Source organism: Nuphar pumila, chromosome 2, assembly GCF_984573655.1.
Source record: "Nuphar pumila chromosome 2, dmNupPumi1.hap1.1, whole genome shotgun sequence".
Classification (NCBI taxonomy): Eukaryota; Viridiplantae; Streptophyta; class Magnoliopsida; order Nymphaeales; family Nymphaeaceae; genus Nuphar; species Nuphar pumila.
Window position 1 is genome coordinate 92,837,014 of NC_143250.1, and position 18,896 is coordinate 92,855,909.

An 18,896-nucleotide genomic window follows, 5' to 3' on the forward strand; every position below is an offset into this window, starting at 1 on the left:
ATTTATCCATTAATTCTTGTTTGGTGATTGTTTGTGAGCAATTTTTTGTTTCAATTAATGCATAAATTTTTTTCCCCTCTATACCATAAACATGACTGACATAAAATGCAATTTCATAAACTATTATGCATGCATTGATAATTCAATATTTTTGTGTGTAACACCATCATATTATATTTATACACATCACGAAGATATTTAGAAATATGAAATCACATTCTGTAAAATGATATATTCATTTGAAGCATGTTTTCATGATACAATTTCACATAGAAGGCCTAATCAAATGAAAAATAATTTCATGCAAGCATTGATACAGACACATCAAATATTGCAATACATTCAAATCATTCATATCAAAATAATGTCAAACATTTATCTACAACAAACACACTCCAATATCCTACTAACGACTACCATGTCTAGCATGAAATCCGTACTCAAAAAATAAGAACACTTCTATTTTCATACATTAAAATCATGCTCAGCATGATCTCTAAACTCCATCAAAGGAGTCTTACATATCCACAACTAAGTGAGTGTGTGAACAGAAAAGTGTTGCATCTAAAAAATTAAATAACAGGTGATGCGCTTGCATCACTTACTCACCACGGGTATTTACCCAATTTGAATTGCTTTTGCCTTTGCATTTTTTTCTTATTTCTTTTCGCATTGCATTTTTAGCTGCATGCGATGCTTAGCACTAAGCATTGCGTAATTAGCTCAGTAACGTACCTGCAAAGCACAAATATACAAAACAATACAGGAAGGAGTCTCGACCCCTCCCTGACGAAAAAAAATAGGGAGGGGTCGGAGTCCCTCCCTCGCATCCTGTAAGACAGATAGGAGGCTTGGCCTCTCCCTAGCGAAAAAAGGGAGGGAGCTCGGCCACTCCCTCTCATCCCGTAAGACAGGGAGACAGGGAGGGGGCACAACCCCTCCCTGACGAAAAAAATAACAGGGAGGGGGCTCAGCCCCTCCCTGGCAAAAAAAAAACTTATAAGGGGGCCGAGCCACTCCCTCGCATTTCGTAAGATAGTGAGACAGAGAGGGGGCTTTGCCGCTCCCTGGCGGAAAAAAAAAATAGGGAGGGGGCTCGGCCCCTCCCTGGCAAAAAAAAAAAAATTTGGGGAGGGGGCCGAGCCCCTCCCGCACATCCCGTAAGACAAGGAGATAGGGAGGGGGCTTGGCCCCTCCCTCGCGAAAAAAAAACAGAGAGGGGGCTCGGCCCCTCCCCGACGAAAAAAAGGGGAAGGGTCGAACCCCTCCAGTGCAACCCGTAAGACAGGGAGACAGGGCAACGACTCGACCCCTCCTTAATGAAAAAAACACAAAGAGAGAGCTGAGCCCCTCCCTCGCATCCCGTAAGATAGGGAGGCTCAGCCCCTCCCTGGCGAAAAATGAAACGACCGACGATGCAACGGAAAGAGAGAGGGGAGTCGGGGGTTACCTGAGCCAAAGAAGGATATGTTGTAATGCCCCAAAAATTTTAACCTTATTATAGTTCAAATATTAAAATTTTGAAACAAAATTTTTTTTTTATAAGTATAAGTAAATCAGATCTTAGAGTGCGAAAACAAATTTAAAAAACGGTTAAGAATTTGGGCGCGGTTACACTAGAGATAATAGTCAAATCAAAATGTACGGGATATACACATTTCAAACCACGTAGAATATAAGACTGGAATATGAAGAGCTTTAATTTCATTTCAAATCAGAGTATGAAAAAAATATGTTAGTCTCTACATGATCAAGTACTTAAAATGAAAAGATCATAAATACCAAGATCACAAGGTAAGAGTGGACTCTCGAGGATGCATCTCGACTAGCCCTTCGCTCTAACTAATCATCATACTTTACCTGCATTACCTGTTCTCTATAAAACAGGGTTAGACTCGCTAAAGTCTGGTAAAGCAACTCAAACTCAAACTCAAACTTAAAGAAAATATATCAAGTATTTAAGGGTAAATATATATTATTCATCCATCGTCAAGTGATAGACAAAGGAACAACATCCTATGAGTCACTCATTTCAAGCACTCAAAGATAAAGCATTTAAAAGTATTTCATCACTTAATATTCTATTCAACCTTAACTCACGTAATAAAGCATAATCTATATGCATTCAAGTTATATATATATATGCATCTAAGACATTCAGATTATTGCATCATTTTCATATGCATTCATAATTCTTATAAACAATAAGTCAAACCACATTTGACCATTCCAACGTGAAACACACACACATACCTTATAAGTAATTTAGTTAGATATTCATGATATACATTAATCATGATACATAGGTGCAATATATTTACTCAGACAATCATAATGCAATCATTTGCAATGAAACTATGTAGGCGTGATGTATCATTTACCTAATAAGTCAAAACTAGTCATTTGTAGGTGTGATGTGTCATTCACCTATACGCTAACATAAGTGTCATAATCATAACCTCATATCAAGATCTAAAATCAATAAGGATCTGATTAACATATCTGAGTTCAATATATAATCATGCTATAATAGAAAAGTCAAATCTATAGATTCATAACTGGCTATCTCAATCAACTCAGAAGATCATCACAATTCATCATAACATTTTATTTATTCATAATAAAGATTTATAAAATCCACGCCGGATCACCTGGTCAGAAAAATGTACACCCTCACAAGGGGTTACCACCTTAGACGGATGGTCCGCCTGGTCTTAGACAATGCACTTCCTCACAAGAATATACCGTCTTCACGGACTACCCGCTCTTGGACAATGCACTTCCTCACAGAGACTTACCGCTCTAGCCGGATTAGCTGATCTGGTCATACACACCCTCACAGAGAATCCTTTGGGAATAGTTTCTCAACGGGTACCATATCCAGTGGAAACTATTGTGATACATGCATCAATACAATTGACCACTCTTAGGGTCGATAGCCATCAGCATGGGCATAAGCATGTATATATTTAAAGCATCACACCACACATCACTTCATATGACATTAAAATTATAAAATCACATTTAACTAATAAGACTTCATGAACCAAAATTCACTATTGAACTTAAACATTTATCGCATACATTCATAATTTTATTTCATGTGGCATTTAAATCATATCATACAAAAGCATATTATCCTATGCATTATATCATCGCCACAAAGAACATTGCACTCCGTAAATTAAACCTCGAAGCATGCGTAAACAAAACATGAGTTCTATGCATGCATACATGAACATGCACATTTCATAATATGAAGCAACTAAACCTCAACATACATAACTCTTACGTAGTTCGCAATTTGCACACACGATAAACATCATATGCATTTTTTAACACATGAATTGATATCTCACCTTAGATATAATTGTGTAAGGGTTGGTCAAAATCTCATTGAACATCCTATTGTACATCATACACATATATTTCTCAAACAAACAAGATATACAAGTTCAAAATAATCTATAACATTCACATACTTTCTTCTATACAAGAATAAATGAGTCCATCATATGGCAAGACAATATATATAACATTTACAGTATGCATCGAACACGACTTATACATGTCCATAGTAGTTATATGTGCACCATGTATGAAATTCATACAAACACACAAAGTAACATAGTATGCGCAAACCAAAGTATGATGACACAATACATACATGTTATACATTCATAAGTGCATAGGCATTCAAACCCACACACAGATGTACCTGCAACAAACACACTCCATATTCCGCTAACTACAATCATGACAAGCATGATCTCTGAACTACAATCACAAGAGTCTTAGATATCAACAACTAAGTGAAGTGTGTGAGCATAACTTGTATTTGTAATTCATTTAGATATTCACTGCAACATCATGCGTACACAATTAGTGTCTAAACATGCTCTCTATAAGTTCAGTTAAGGTATCTTACCTTAATAATGTGAAGAACAATTAATCAAAACTCAAAAGACCGAGAAGTTTTGATGTCCGCAAAGACCGCTACCCAAGTAATACAACGAACCCTTCGTGTGCGATCGCAAATGCCAAAAACTTAAAAAATGCCAATTATAACAAGATTAGTCAAAAATAACAAATTACCCTATAAATCATTACCAAGAGCCAAATAACACACAAATGCACTCCAATAATTTACAAACTCCATCAAAAATATATTATATATATATATATATATATATATATAGTGATTTATAGCCCAAAACAGTTCTATAAATGCAAATTATACCTTAATTGACTTGAATGAACAAATGATTATGTAATAAATAAATAAATAAATAAAATTCAAAAGCTAGAAACACATTTCTAATTTAGAGATAAAAAAATAAGTTTTTATTTATTAATAATCCTTAAAAATTATGGGTTTTACATCCTACCTTCCTTACAAGAAATTTTGTCCTCGAATTTTATACAAACTTTTAAACATGTGGGAGTATTCATCAGGTCATTGACCCTTCTTACCCAAACCATCTGGCGAAGAAAATATCATAAAATAAATATGAGTCTTAGACATATTTTTAAGTTAACATTAACAACATTTCAAATATCACAAATCATACAGATCTTTCACATTTAATATTGACACCTTTCATATATGTGCATCTACAAGATTTAGAAATGAATACCTTACTTGCGACGGTCGTCTTACTCGCATCTCGTGGCCACTGTTACCAAACTGTTTTGATACCATTTGTAACGCCCCAGAAATTTTAACCTTATTATAGTTCAAATATTAAAATTTCAAAACCATTTTTTTTACAAGTATAAGTAAATTAGAACTTATAATGCGAAAACGATTTTTAAAAATGGTTAAGACTTTGAGTGCGGTTACACTAAAGATAACAATCAAATCAAAATATACGGGATATACACATTTCAAACCATGTACAATATAAGATTGAAATATGAAGAGTTTTAATTTTATTTTAAATCAGAGTATGAAAAAATACTTCAGTCTCTACATGATCAACTACTTAAAAAAAAAAATCATGAATACCAATATTGCAAGGTAAGAGTCGACCCTCGATGATGCAGCTCGACCAACCCTTTGCTCAAACTACTTATCATACTTTACCTGCATTACCTGTCCCCCATAAAATAGGGTCAGACTCACTAAAGTCTGGTAAAGCAACCCAAACTCAAACTTAAAGAAAATATATCAAGTATTTAAAGGTAATGATATATTATTCATTCATCGTCAAGTGATAGACAAGAGAACAACGTCCTATGAGTCATTATTTTCAAGCATTCGAACATAAAAAATTTAAAAACATTTCATCACTTAATATTCTATTCAACCTTAACTCACATAATAAAGCATAATCTATATGCATTCAAGTTATACAAGTCATAGCATATATATATATATATATATATATATATATATATATATATATATATATATGCATCTAAGACATTCAGATCATTGCATCATTTTCATAAGCATTCATAATTTTTATAAACAATAAATTAAATCACATTTGACCATTCCAACATGAAACACACACACATATCTTATAAGTAATTTAGTTAGATATTCATAATACACATCACTACAAGAAAATCGTGGATTAGCGACGGCTTATATCCATCGTTAATCCGTCGCTAAGTCATCGCTAAACTGTTTAGCGACATATTAGCGACGGATTAGCGATGGATAGAGGCCATCACGAATTTTTGCTCGCTAATTAGCTGGAAAACTTATCTGTCGTTAATTCCGTCACTAATTTGCGATAGATTAGCGACAAACATTATCCGTCGCTAAATTTAAAAAAAATGATCCATGTCGAGCGGTATTCCGGCAGCAATAAGTCGGACTTATACCGCACCCGATAGGCATTGCACAGAATGATCGCTATGCCTCGTCGTCGGACTTGTATCATCCTCCGTGAACCAGTGCTCTTCGGCATCGCCGTCCTCTGTGAACGGGCATCGTCATCCTCCGTGAACCAGCGTCGCCATCCTTCGTGAATCGTCCTCCATGAACCGATGCTCTCCGACGTCGGCGTCCTCCATGAACCGGCGCCGTCATCTTCCGTGAACCGGCGTCGCCGTCATCCTCCGTGAACCAGCGTCAGCATCCTCCGTGAACCAGCGTCGACGTCCTCCGTGAACCGACATCGTCGTCCTCTGTGAACCGGTGCCGACGTCCTTCAGCGATCGCCGACTGTACTCCGGCGTCGCCGTCCTCCGTGAACCGGCGTCGTCGTCCTCCGTGAACCGACGTCGACGTCCTCCAGCGATCGTCGACCGTCCTCCGGCGTCGTCGTCCTCCACTCTCATGTACATGCTCTCCAACGCGCTCTCCGACATCGCCATCCTCCGAAGAAGTCAGTTTAAATCAAGCGCGGTCGATTTAAATTTCGAACGGGGAGAGAGGGAAAATTTTGCGCTCGGTTTAAATAAAAAATTAGCAAGGGATTTAGCGAGGGAATTTTTTCGTCGCTAATTAGCGATGGATTAGCGACAGAAAAATTCCCTCGCTAAATCCCTCACTAAAATGTTTTTCTTGTATTGAGAATTAGCGATGAAACAATTATTGTCGTTAATCCGTTGCTAATTAACGACAGATTAGCTAGAGAAAACTTTCATCGCTAATTCGTCGCTACTTAGCGACAGATTCATGAAGAAAGTTTTCTCTAGCTAATCTGTTACAAATTTGCGATGAAAAAAATCCGTCGCAAATTTCCGTCGCTAATTAACATTTTTCTTGTAGTGCATCAATCATGATACATAGGTGTAATATATTTACTCAGACAATCATAATATAATAATTTGCAATGAAACTATGTCGACATTCATTTGTAATGAAACTGTATAGGCGTGATGCATCATTCGCCTAATAAGTCAAAACTAGTCATTTGTAGGCGTGGTGTGTCATTCACCTATATGCTAACATAAGCGTCACAATCATAACCTCATATCAAGATCTAAAATCAATAAGGATCTGATTATCATATATGAGTTCAATATATAATCATGTTATAATAGAAAAGCCAAATCTATATATTCATAACTGACTATCTTAATCAACTCAGAAGATCATCACAATTCATCATAAAATTTCATTTATTAATAAAAAAGATTTACAAAATCCATGCCAGATCACCTGGTGTGGGTAGTGTACACCCTCACAAGGAGTTACCGCTTTAGATGGATGGTCTGCCTAGTCTTGGACAATGTACTTCCTCACAAGAATATATCATCTTCACGGGCTACCCGCTCTTGGACAATACACTTTCTCACAGAGACTTACCGCTCTAGCCGGATTACCTGATCTGGTCATGCACACCCTCACAGAGAATCCTTTGGGAACAGTTCCTTAATGGGTACCATATCCAGTGAAAACTATTGTGACACATGCATCAATACAATTGACTACTCTCAGGGTCGATAGCCATCAACACGGGCATAAGCATGTATATAATCAAAGCATCACACCATACATCACTTCATATGACATTAAAATTATAAAACCACACATTTAACCAATAAGGCTTCATGAACTAAAGTTCACTATTGAACTTAAACATTTATCGCATACATTCATAATTTCATTTCACGTGGCATTTAAATCATATCATACATAAGCATATTATCCTACGCATCATATCATCGCCACAAAGAATATTGCACTCCGTAAATTAAACCTCGAAGCATGCATAAATAAAACATGAGTTCTATGCATGCATATGTGAACATGCACATTTCATAATACGAAGCAACTAAACCTCAATATATATAACTCCTACGTAGTTTGCGATTTGCACACACGATAAAAGTCATATGCATTTTTCATCACATGAATCGATATATCACCTTAGATATAGTTGTGTAAGGGTTGGTCAAAATCTAATTAATCATCCTATCATACATCATACACGTATATTTCTCAAGCAAACAAGACATACAAGTTCAAAACAATTTATAACATTCGCATGCTTTCTTCTGTACAAGAATAAATGAGTCCATCATATATATGACAAGACAATATATATAACATTTACAGTATGCATCAAACACGACTTATACATGTCCATAGTAGTTATATGTGCACCATGTATGAAATTCATACAAACACACAAAGTAACATAGTATGAGCAAACCAAAGTATGATGACACAATGCGTACATATTATACATTCATAAGTGCATAAGCATTCAAACCCACACACAGATGTACCTGCAACAAACACACTCCATATTCCGCTAACTACAATCATGAAAAGCATGATCTCTGAACTACAATCACAAGAGTCTTAGATATCAACAACTAAGTGAAGTGTGTGAGCATAACTTGTATTTGCAATTCATTTAGATATTCAGTGCAACATCATGCGTACACAATTAGTGCCTAAACATGCTCTCTATAAGTTCAGTTAAGGTATCTTACCTTAATAATGTGAAGAACAATTAATCAAAACTCAAAAGACCGAGAAGTTTTGAAGTTCGCAAAGACCGCTACCCAAGTAATACAACAAACTTTTCGTGTGCGATCGCAAATGCCAAAAACTTAAAAAATGCCAATTATAACAAGATTAGCCAAAAATAACAAATTACCCTATAAATCATTACCAAGAGCCAAATAACATATAAATACAGTTCAATAATTTATAAACTCCATCAAAAATATATTTAAATATAATATATATATATAATGATTTATAACCTAAAACAGTTCTATAAATGCAAATTATACCCTGATTGACTTAAATGAACAAATGAATATGTAATAAATAAATAAATAGAATTAAAAAAGTAGAAACACATTTCTAATATAGAGATAAAAAAACGAGTTATTTATTTATTAATAATCCTTAAAAATTATGTGTTTTACAGGTGTCATCGGGGAAAAGAGGTCATCGACCGAGGGAGCCTCCTGAAGAGTGAGTTCAGAGAGGGAGGACGATGGGGAGATCATCGGCACAGTCTTTGGTGGTCGCTGAGGAAATGAGAGGAGACACAAAGAGGGGAGGTTCTCGGGGTCGTCGGGGTGTCTGCCAGACACAGGGAGGAGGAGGTGGCCGAGGCGGTCACCGGAGGGCGGGAGGTGGCCAGGGCGAGCAACGCGGGTGAGAGAGAGCAAAGTTAGTTTTGTGCTCTAGATGCGCGTTTTACATCGAAAATTAGCGATGGATTCATGATGAAACAATTCTGTCATCAATACCGATGCTACTTAGCGACAAATTCATGACAAAAATTTTTCATCGCAAACACCGTCACTAATTAGTGATAGAGTAGCGAAGAAAAAAAGTCTATGCTATTTCGTCGTTAAGTTGCGACATAGTTTGTGATGGATGTAATTTTGTCGCTACTTAGCAACGAATTTGGCAATGGATTTGTTCCGTTGCAAATCCTGCAACTAAATCAAATTTTAGGGATGGCTCATTTTCTCTCCCTAATCCATCACAAAATTGCGATGAATTATTTTCATCGTTAATTGACATTTTCTTGTAGTGTTAGCCTTGCATGCCAGAGAGCGTATTGCGATCCCATGCGCACGATACAACACAACCTCATAATCGAAGGAACAAGACCTTGCGGCCCCCAGTCCGAAGACCAGCTGATGATTGAACACGATAGCGAAGAGCACCACCCAGACTCATTTGTTGGCGCCTAGGGATTCACTCGCCTAGCCCCGAGTCACCATACTCGGTTGGAATCACCTAAGCTGGTCCCTAAGGGAATTAGCCCTAAACCACACGCACCCTCATGCGTCCAACCACTAGGCGTAGGATATTGCAAGTTGAGAGGTCATTAACCAAATCTCCAAAGACAACATCCTTTGATCCGCTGACACTGCTTAACCAAACAACGCTCCACGTCTGTGCCGCCATACAACGATGCACTAACGATGATACTGATGCCTATCGCATGCCGTGCTACCACCGTACATCACCGATCAAGCGAATGCATGCCGCACGTTCCTACACTCGATGAATTTTCCACTCAATAGAACTTCACACTGCACATGCCCCAATCCAAAAGATCGGGTCGGGACAACACCTTTTTTTTTCCTTAAATTCTTAATATTCTCCATATTTACTAATTGAGTTCATATATAGGAGGCCCCTCCAAAATAAGATTTGAACCGTTTGCATCCCCATCTGGATCCTACTAAAGTATATACTCTACTTGGATACACAATTACAAGTAAAAAATTTAGCTCTTGTCAAAATTTGAGTTACTCTAGAACTGGACTGCATTTTCGGATGCAAGAATATTGAAATGAAATTAATCCGTCCTATTGGTAGTCAGATTAAGATACGACTTTCTTACAGTTTGAGATCCAATCCAAACCTTTGGCAACGAGAGCAGTGGTTAAGCAAGACGGTGCTCTTGCTTTTGCATTTGCCTGCTGCATCAAAGTTTGTGTAGCCACCCTAGCACATAAGTGTGTGTCAAGCTTTTCTGCATGTGGTACTTTCTAGTTATGTGTCAACTCCCTCTCTCTCGCACTATATATATGTATATTTTTTTTTGCGTGCGTGTTTTGTTTGCATGAGTGGATATGTGTTTGTGTGTTGTCTTGCATTTGTTTGCATGCATACACGGGTCTTGTAAAAGTTGTGTAAATATTGCAGTATTTTCGTTTTATGTGGAGATAATTGTTATTGTATGCAATCTGATAGTGTTAAAATTTGCGAAAATTTTGTAGTTGGTGTTTCTTGCTGACTGTCGTATATCATTATTCAATTTCTTTTATCATTTTTAATCTGATTGGCCAGTTTTTTCCCATCTTTTTTTCTTGGTTATAATTGAATTTTCCAGGTTTTATTCCAGCTCGAGTCCAAGCATGGCTTACTCTCCATTCCTCACACGTTTCGATTTATAATTCATCTGCTCTTGCCTATTAAGGCTTTGATCTAATCTCTAAACTTTGTATTAATTTTATGTAAGCTAAAAAGGAAAATATTATCGTAGCTAGGCCAGGGGGTTGGGTTTGATTTGATGATTTGGAATATAGAAATAACCTGAAATTAATCTGAACACTTAGTTCTAATGAAAAATATATTTATAAATGACTTGAAGTAATCGAGGATCAAGTATTAGAATAGTAAGTAGTTGTGAAATCAACATTACAAATAAGTGCATCTAGATCATAAAGGTTATTCCTCTCTTTCTCTCTCTCTCTCTCTCTCTCCTGCAAGTATTGTTTTGACTCTTTAGGTATGCTTGACACTGAAATGTTACTCTTATGTCTGCTGCATTACAGTTATTTGTTTTGGATAAATGGTTGATAGTTGCTACTGTTGCTTATGATCAATCTTTGTATGTCAGTTGTGGCTTCTTCTTGGCTTATTTTCATGGGCATGCTGATCAAATCGCCCAAAATCAGTCTTTATTTTTATTCAAGTAAAACTTCATTTTTTTATTTTTGGTTAGTGTATAAGCTTCTTTCTTCCCTCTTTTTTTTTTTGCATTTTTTGTAGGGGACATTTGAAGCCATCTTATCTCTGCTCCCTTCATCCAACTTGCGCCTTTCCTTTTATGGAGATGATGGTTCTGAGGAGAGGCTGGCATTGTTTAGTGCTTATGATGAAAGCTTTTCAATAACAATTGAAGAAATTTCTGCTTGTACCGTAGGAACCTACTTATTATATTGACACGATAAAATCAGGCAAATTGGTTTTTGCCATGATTTGATTTTTCAAAACATTAAGGAATGGGATTAATTTTAACATTTTTATATTTATAATTGTTTTTTATTTTTAATGAAGAAATCGCCCCAGGCGCAGAAATAACCCTAGGGAGTCGGCAAGCTTCTGCTTAGGTAAGGGGGTGACACCCATGGGATTTGAACCTAGACTGTCTGTCAAATGGTCTAGACCCACATCCAACTACGCCAAACCCGTTGAGCCCCTATATTTATAGTTATTACTCATGCCTTATAGATAAAAATATACTTTTTACTGTTTTATAAATTAAATAAATCATGCAAATCATATCTCTATCTCTATGACTTGATCTTCCAAACACTTGATGAAACATTGCCCCCAATGGGTTTGGCGCAGTGGGATAGGGCCTAGTCTGCTAGGCAGGGGGCGTTCAAACCTCACCAGGGTCACCCCTTGCGTAAGCCTAACTGATCAGGTCAGATGTGGCCAATTGCCATATTCGACTAACTGATCGGATGTTGGCTCAATGGATTCAAATTAGTATTCGGGTTCAGTTGGTCAAAAGATCATCCCAGATCTGCTTGTTTACATGTAAACAGATTCAGAAACCATCAAATTTGGATATTTGTTGGATTCGATTGCAAAAAATCAAAACCATATATGCATCCAATTATAATCGGATATGATTCTGGCTTACCAAATGCAACTAAATGACACGAATTTGGTTGGATATCAGATAAAATCCGATTCATTGACATCCCCACTTAAAACCGGACATTTGCATGTGTTTGGATTCGGATTTTATTCGGAGTTGGACTCGTATTTGGGTGCAAAACTCAATACCGAGTCCAGATCCGATTATTAGTTGGGCTCAACTCTGGCTACCGAATCCGACACGACACGACACGAGGTACTCTGAAAAAGGACTAAAACCCAGCGTCGGAGCCAAACCCCATTTCTTCTTCTCCAGAATGGATGACCAGAGCAGTGCTCTCCGAGCAGTATTTGGTGACCCCTCAGAGAGTGATTTTGAAGGGGAAGATCTGCCCAAGGCTACCATACTTAGAGAGGTGAGCCTCTCATCTTTCTGCATTTTCATACTTGATTAATATAAGTAATAACAAGCAGATTCTGTGTGTGCTCCACAGAATCATCACCAAGTGTGGGAGGAGGTGGAAGGCATAAATGGGTTGTGGGTTTGCAGAGATTTCCTCTCCCCACACAACCAAATCTCATTGCTCCGTGCCATTCAACAAGGTGGGTTTTCCTCCTCATCCTTCTCTCCATCTCTCTCTAATTTCGGTACGCACTTGTTGGTTATCTTGTCTGATCCAAAATTAACTGCTCCTAGCTTAAATAAGAAACTCAACCTTTCTTTTGTTGTTCTATACTGTGGTTCACACGTTGGTCATGCTAGTGGATGCAACGAGTTCACTCGTTGAAGAGTTTCCGCCTTTAATAATACAACGATGGAGAGGTTGGGAGTAGATGGGGATGTAGCATTTGGTCTTTTTTAGCTACGTAACAATCTATAGATTGTGATTTTTTATCTTGTTAAGCATTCCCTCTTGTGAGTTATGAGTCATGAGCACTCCGATCAAGTCCTCGATTGATTACACCCATCCACAATCCTTTGCTTAGTGTGGATTTTCTCTTAGTGCTAAGCATTTGATCTTATGGTTGTCAACCACGCCGAGCAACTCCGCGTTTGATCACAGCCACCCATAATCCTTTGTTCCATCTTTGTTGTACTCGTGAGCGTGGATTCCTGCTTAAACCTATTGGTGCTGAAAATTTTGTTCTAGTTCTTGCTTTAACGTGGACGATGTTCTTGGAAGTCCTTTCATGTTCATATTGCATGCGAAAAACCATTTCGTATAGCTCACTTGTTTTGATGGATGATTCTATGTTTTTGTCGGTAGTAGCGTGTATTGACTTTCTGTTAAACAAATGAGAAGTTCCTTGAATGGGGAAAAGCTCACTTTTTGTTAGACGTTGGTGTTACTGGTACTTAGAGTTGGTCTTTCTTCTGAAGGGACGATTTCATTCATGTTGATCTACAGCACGATTTAGTAATTGCTGTAGTACCTGATTGTAGCAGTTGTTTCTCTCATTGGTACTTTCAATATGAAATTAATGTAAGATGTTTTCTCCTTTCATCTCAACTTGAGGATTGATATGATTGGTCGACAAGTACATATTAGATATTATTTTCTTCAAAAAGGCGAGCTATGTAGTCGAGAACAAAACAGTTTTGTTAGATCGTACATTTAACTTGCCAAGGCATGCCAACTGAAGGAGACTCTTGCTAACTACGAAGGAAGCTTATTTGTCAGAAACATGAATAATTTTTAGATGTGGCTTGTTTATTTCTGAGTTGCATGAATCTTTTTTCATAGATACATTTTTTAGGTAAGCTTAGATTCTTTCAAAGATCTCTTAAAGGACTGCATGGATTTTACTAGCTATATTTTTTCAGATTTAGGCCTTTCTTGCCCCAGTATAGGCCAGAGTTTAATATGAAGATTAAAGCTTTGTTGAATCATTTAGGAATTTGTTGCTTATTGTATATGAAGCATGCAATATCTTTTTCTAAGGAGTAAAACTTGCAGAAGAAGTGAATGCATAATTCAAATTAGATGATTTGCTTTTTGCTCACTGAAGTCATCCTAAAGGTGATAAGGCTGTGGTATTGACATGTAAAACATCAACAGATTCTAAAACTTTCACTCTGGAACTGGATTGCAACTGAGCTGGCTCGAATATTTCCAAGTCTAGCCCATTTTTGTGACTTTCTATGTCACATGAACGACTGCTTGTGGCTTCATGTGCTCACATCTAAGTTTCAGCTTTCCGTGGTTTCTTGCCAAGGATAAATAATACTCCAATTTTCTGGATTATGTCATGCAGATTCTTTCTGATCACATCACATATACTTGAATCTGCAATGAATATATGGTATATATTTGATGTCTTTTTCGTGGCTCTCAGTATTGGTGATTTGTAATTTTGTTGGGTATTGCTGTAGAGACATTGTTAACGGGTGATGTATATTCAAATAAGTTATTCTAGACAATTCATATTCTACTTCAGGTGCATTCTCATCATATGAGGTTTTTATTCTTCACTTTATTAATTAAATTTCTTTTGGTTTCAAACTCTAATGTGCTTGTAGAGGGATGGTTCTCCGAAAATTCTCACAATCAGGTATTTCTTTGTCTATGATTGTTACTACTTTTGTTTTTGATGATGCTTCTTGATCATCAAAGCCAGGCCTACTTAGCAGCCGCAATTGTTAAATCAGTCAAATATAGCTCTGCACCATTGGATTTGCCTTTGTAGTGTTCTTATAACGAACCATGCTTCATAACTATTTGATCCTAATAGACAATCGTCTCTTCTTGATGAGATTAGTAAGGATTTCAACATATCTTCTTTTTTAATTATTTTCTTCATCATAACAACAACATTATATCGATATGATGGAATGAACTGATTCATTGTAGAAGGCTTTCCATGTTTTATGATGGATACAAGCCATTTTTTTGTATATAATATCATTTCCTCTTCTTCATAATACATTTCTTTTGCAACGGATAAAACTGCTTCGTCTCTGGATATAGAAACAAAAATTCAATTACCTTGAAAGATGACATTAAGCAAATACAGAAAAGTTCTTTACCCTAAACAGGATATTTCTTTAGAATGACATTAGAATAATATTGCACCATAAAGTCCTTTTCTAGCCTTTAGTTCATTAGACGGAACTGAAGAGAAATGCTTTGAGACGGTTTACGTCTACATTAATTGGACAAGAACAATTATAGTTCATGATTTGCTTTGACTTCCTGAAAGTGCTGAAACTGGTTGACGAATTCTCTTACCTGATTCTTTTTTTTTTTATTTGGAAAAAAATGTCTTTGTCATTTACCTTTTGGGATCAAGCTCATTGTCATTTACTGTTATAAGTGCAACTTTTTCCCCTGAAAAACTAAGCTATAATATTCCCAAACTATTTAAAGCACTGTTTTGCATGTTTATGAGATAGTTAAGTTGATCTCTGAATGAAACTTAAGGGTGTAAAATTTCATGACTGCTAGTCGATTCAAAGTTTTGAAATGTACACTATTGCAGAATTGATTTAATGGTAGTCATGACTCATATATCTCAGTTTTTCTCTCAGTCATTTCACAAATTTTCATTAATGTAGGCTATGAGGTTTGGAGATCTTCCAGATTGGGCACTTGAACTTTCCAGCTCCATTCGTGCAGCTGTGTGTTTGTATGAATTCAATTGTGAAACTTGTGGGGCTTTGACTGTTTGTGATCATCATAAAGAGGAAGGGTTCCCCTTTCCAGCTGACTTGCTCTGGAGAGAGCCACTTTTTGACCAAATGATTGTCAATGTATACCATCTGGGTGAGGTGCGGACTTGATCTTTGTTACGTTTGAAGTTGACATTAGCATGTTCAACAGATGCATGCTTTTCTTGTTTGTGTAGAAATGGTATTGCTTCACACCAGTTTAGAGCTGTACTTGTAGTAATAAGATGTTGTAATTATCTGTTATTAAACTCATTTTTCTCACAGGGCAGGGTATATGTGATTAATAGTGCTATAGTGATTAATAGTGATATATGCTACTCTAATGGAGATTGAGAGCTTTGTAATCAAGCTTGTGGCGATCGTGCTTCCTTGATGGTTTAGTGCATTGGTCTGCTCACGTTAAAATCTTTACTGACAAAGTTAAACACTTACATTTGGACCATAAGAGAACAACCAGTTACGAGCAAGTTGATCAGTGAAGTTGAATGTCTTGTTGAAGAGCTGGTTGATTCGTTTCAGGCTTGGCAGAAGGTTTATCTTAAATATTGTTGTGTAGTAAATAACATTGACTTTGGAAATGCATTCTCACATTATTTATGGAGGCTCCTCTATCAATTTTACTGTATCCTATCATAAAATTGTAGCTGAATGCAGTATATGCGATATTCAAAACCGGGCAAATATAAATGTAACAGAACATAGAAGTTGAACTGCAAGAAAGGATTTATAATGCTAAGTTAGGAACATGAGATGATAAAAATTCAAGAAAGATAAGGATCAATGGCAGGAACTCTGGAATCACAGAGTAAATTAAACATAAATAGGCCCAGAGGTAGTCCACTGATGCCAGTTGAGTTGAGAACCATCCGAGATTTGTGGTTCAAGTGAAACACAACAACTTCTTGGTTGAAACCATAGCCAACCATTGTCACTGATATTTTGAAAATATTGCCAGAAATCAAAATATCAGGACATTATCACAATATTTACCCTTTTACATCCCCACACATTTTAATAGAGGCAAGGCATTAAATGCTGCCTGCCTGCAGACACTTTGAAACTTGACAAAAGAAAGAGGGAAGGAGGTCCTCCATTTATAGAGTTGGGGGAGGGCCTTCCCTTCCCACGCTCTTTGGTATGGGACTAAAATTCCTGCTCTTTTACTTTAATTGCTGCCTTTTATGCCTACCTCACACCTAGCTTTTTCTCTTTTTCAACCCAAAACTCTCTCTCTCTCTCTCTATATATATATATATATATATAATGCCAAGATTTTCCCAATATGTTTTAGAGAAAAATTTATTTTGTAAAAGTATTCCAAGATTGTCTCTTGCCGAGAATATCCTGAGAACAAGATTTACGACTTCAAGTGTAAATAAAACACCTAGGCTTTGCGATTCTTAGGCGGGTACCTTAAAAGGTGCCAATTTTTTCAACTAGGTGTCAACTAAGGCACCTAGTTGACAACTAAGCTGCCTCACACACACACACACAAACGTATATATGTATGTGATTGTGTAATTTTGTACTTGTGATGGAAAACATCTTATTACTAAAAAAAATCAAACATATTTTTATGTGCATTTTGTATACTTGTTTATTTTTGAATCGGGGTATCGACTAGTCTTGACTAGTCCTTGACTAATCTTTTTAGGGGTTTTATGAGCTTTTGATTACATAATCATCATCCCTGGGGAAGTGCAAGACACCAGAAAAGCAGAAAATAAGTAATGTATTTTCTGAATATGTATGATTAGGCTGGACAATAGCATCTATAAATATTTTCCTGCTTTGTTATACACTAGTTTAAATTCTCACGAAAGGTATTATTATCCTTTTCATGAGGATGGTTGTGCTTTTCAAAATTGCAAACCTCACTGTTCTCGTGTTCACAGATCGGTTGTCTTCTCCAGGTTGCGATTTCCCATGCTTGCAGTCAATTAGAGCTGTATTTTAAACAATTATCAGATTTGAAGTGATGAGATTTTTCTGACCATGGATGGCATGGAAAGTTTAATAGGTTACGCCTTACATACATGAAACTTAATGCTCTTTAAATCAGATACTGTTGCTGCACTTTCTTAGAGTTTGTTACTGAATTATAATGACAAACGAGAAATGTATCTTATTTAGACATGCCTTTCTTTCCTTATGCATGTTTTTCATGAGGAAAAAGTTCATTATTTTATTGTTGTTCAGGGAATATGCAGCCATGTAGACCTTATGCGCTTTGAAGATGGAATTGCTATAATCTCATTGGAATCCGATTGTGTGATGCACTTCACTCCGACAATAGAGTTTTGTAGCGGCCACAAAGGACAACAACAGGATAAAGAATATTGTTTATCTGACAAGATTCCTGTGCTATTGAAGCCTGGATCTCTGGTTCTTATGTCAGGAGAGGCTCGCTACCTCTGGAAACATGAAATTAACCGCAAGCCAGGGTTTCAGATCTGGGAGGGGAAAGAAATTGATCAACACAAAAGAACATCTATTACTCTAAGGAGGCTTTGTCTAACCAACTAAGCATTGTTGTTCGGGAGACTGCTAATCTTATGATGGTGATAATGATAACAATGATTAAAGCATGTAAGAGAACCGCAATATCTACACTCAAGAATATAAACCAACAAAGGATGTATTTCTAGAACAATGTTACAGGAGGCTCTGTTTAACAGTGGTTGAAGGAGGTGCTAAAAATCTGTCAAAATCCATTATTCCACGGACCTTACCAGTTCGGTTGGAATTTGGGTTTCACTTCTGGGTAATAGTTTGCTAGTTGGCAGATGAGTGTGTGCAGTTTGGCTGGCTCAATACAATTATTTTTTTCGGTTCTGATGGTTCAGGTAGCTTCCTTTCAGCAAAACAGTTTAGTTGAACTTGAAAATGCAGAATTGTGCAACAAATTAGTGTTATATTGATATTGTTGTTTAATTTACTTGC

The 18,896-nt window shown here is 36.7% G+C and overlaps 1 protein-coding gene across 1 annotated transcript; it reads left to right on the plus strand.

Annotated features, from left to right (window-relative positions):
* Positions 1-14,808: 14,808 nt before the first annotated feature.
* On the plus strand, positions 14,809-18,896 carry LOC149846133 (uncharacterized protein P8A3.02c-like). The gene is made up of 3 exons (XM_089997858.1): positions 14,809-14,836; positions 15,840-16,052; positions 18,153-18,896. Exons 2-3 carry the CDS (start codon positions 15,843-15,845, stop codon positions 18,477-18,479), a joined length of 537 nt encoding a protein of 178 aa, XP_089853984.1. The 5' UTR covers positions 14,809-14,836; positions 15,840-15,842; the 3' UTR covers positions 18,480-18,896.

Bases quoted from the DNA above. Each gene is read 5' to 3' on its own strand.
- LOC149846133 (XM_089997858.1), top strand. From the start codon at position 15,843: ATGAGGTTTGGAGATCTTCCAGATTGGGCACTTGAACTTTCCAGCTCC. The intron at 16,053-18,152 runs GTGCGGACTTGA...ATTGTTGTTCAG, and splicing joins ATGTATACCATCTGGGTGAG to GGAATATGCAGCCATGTAGA.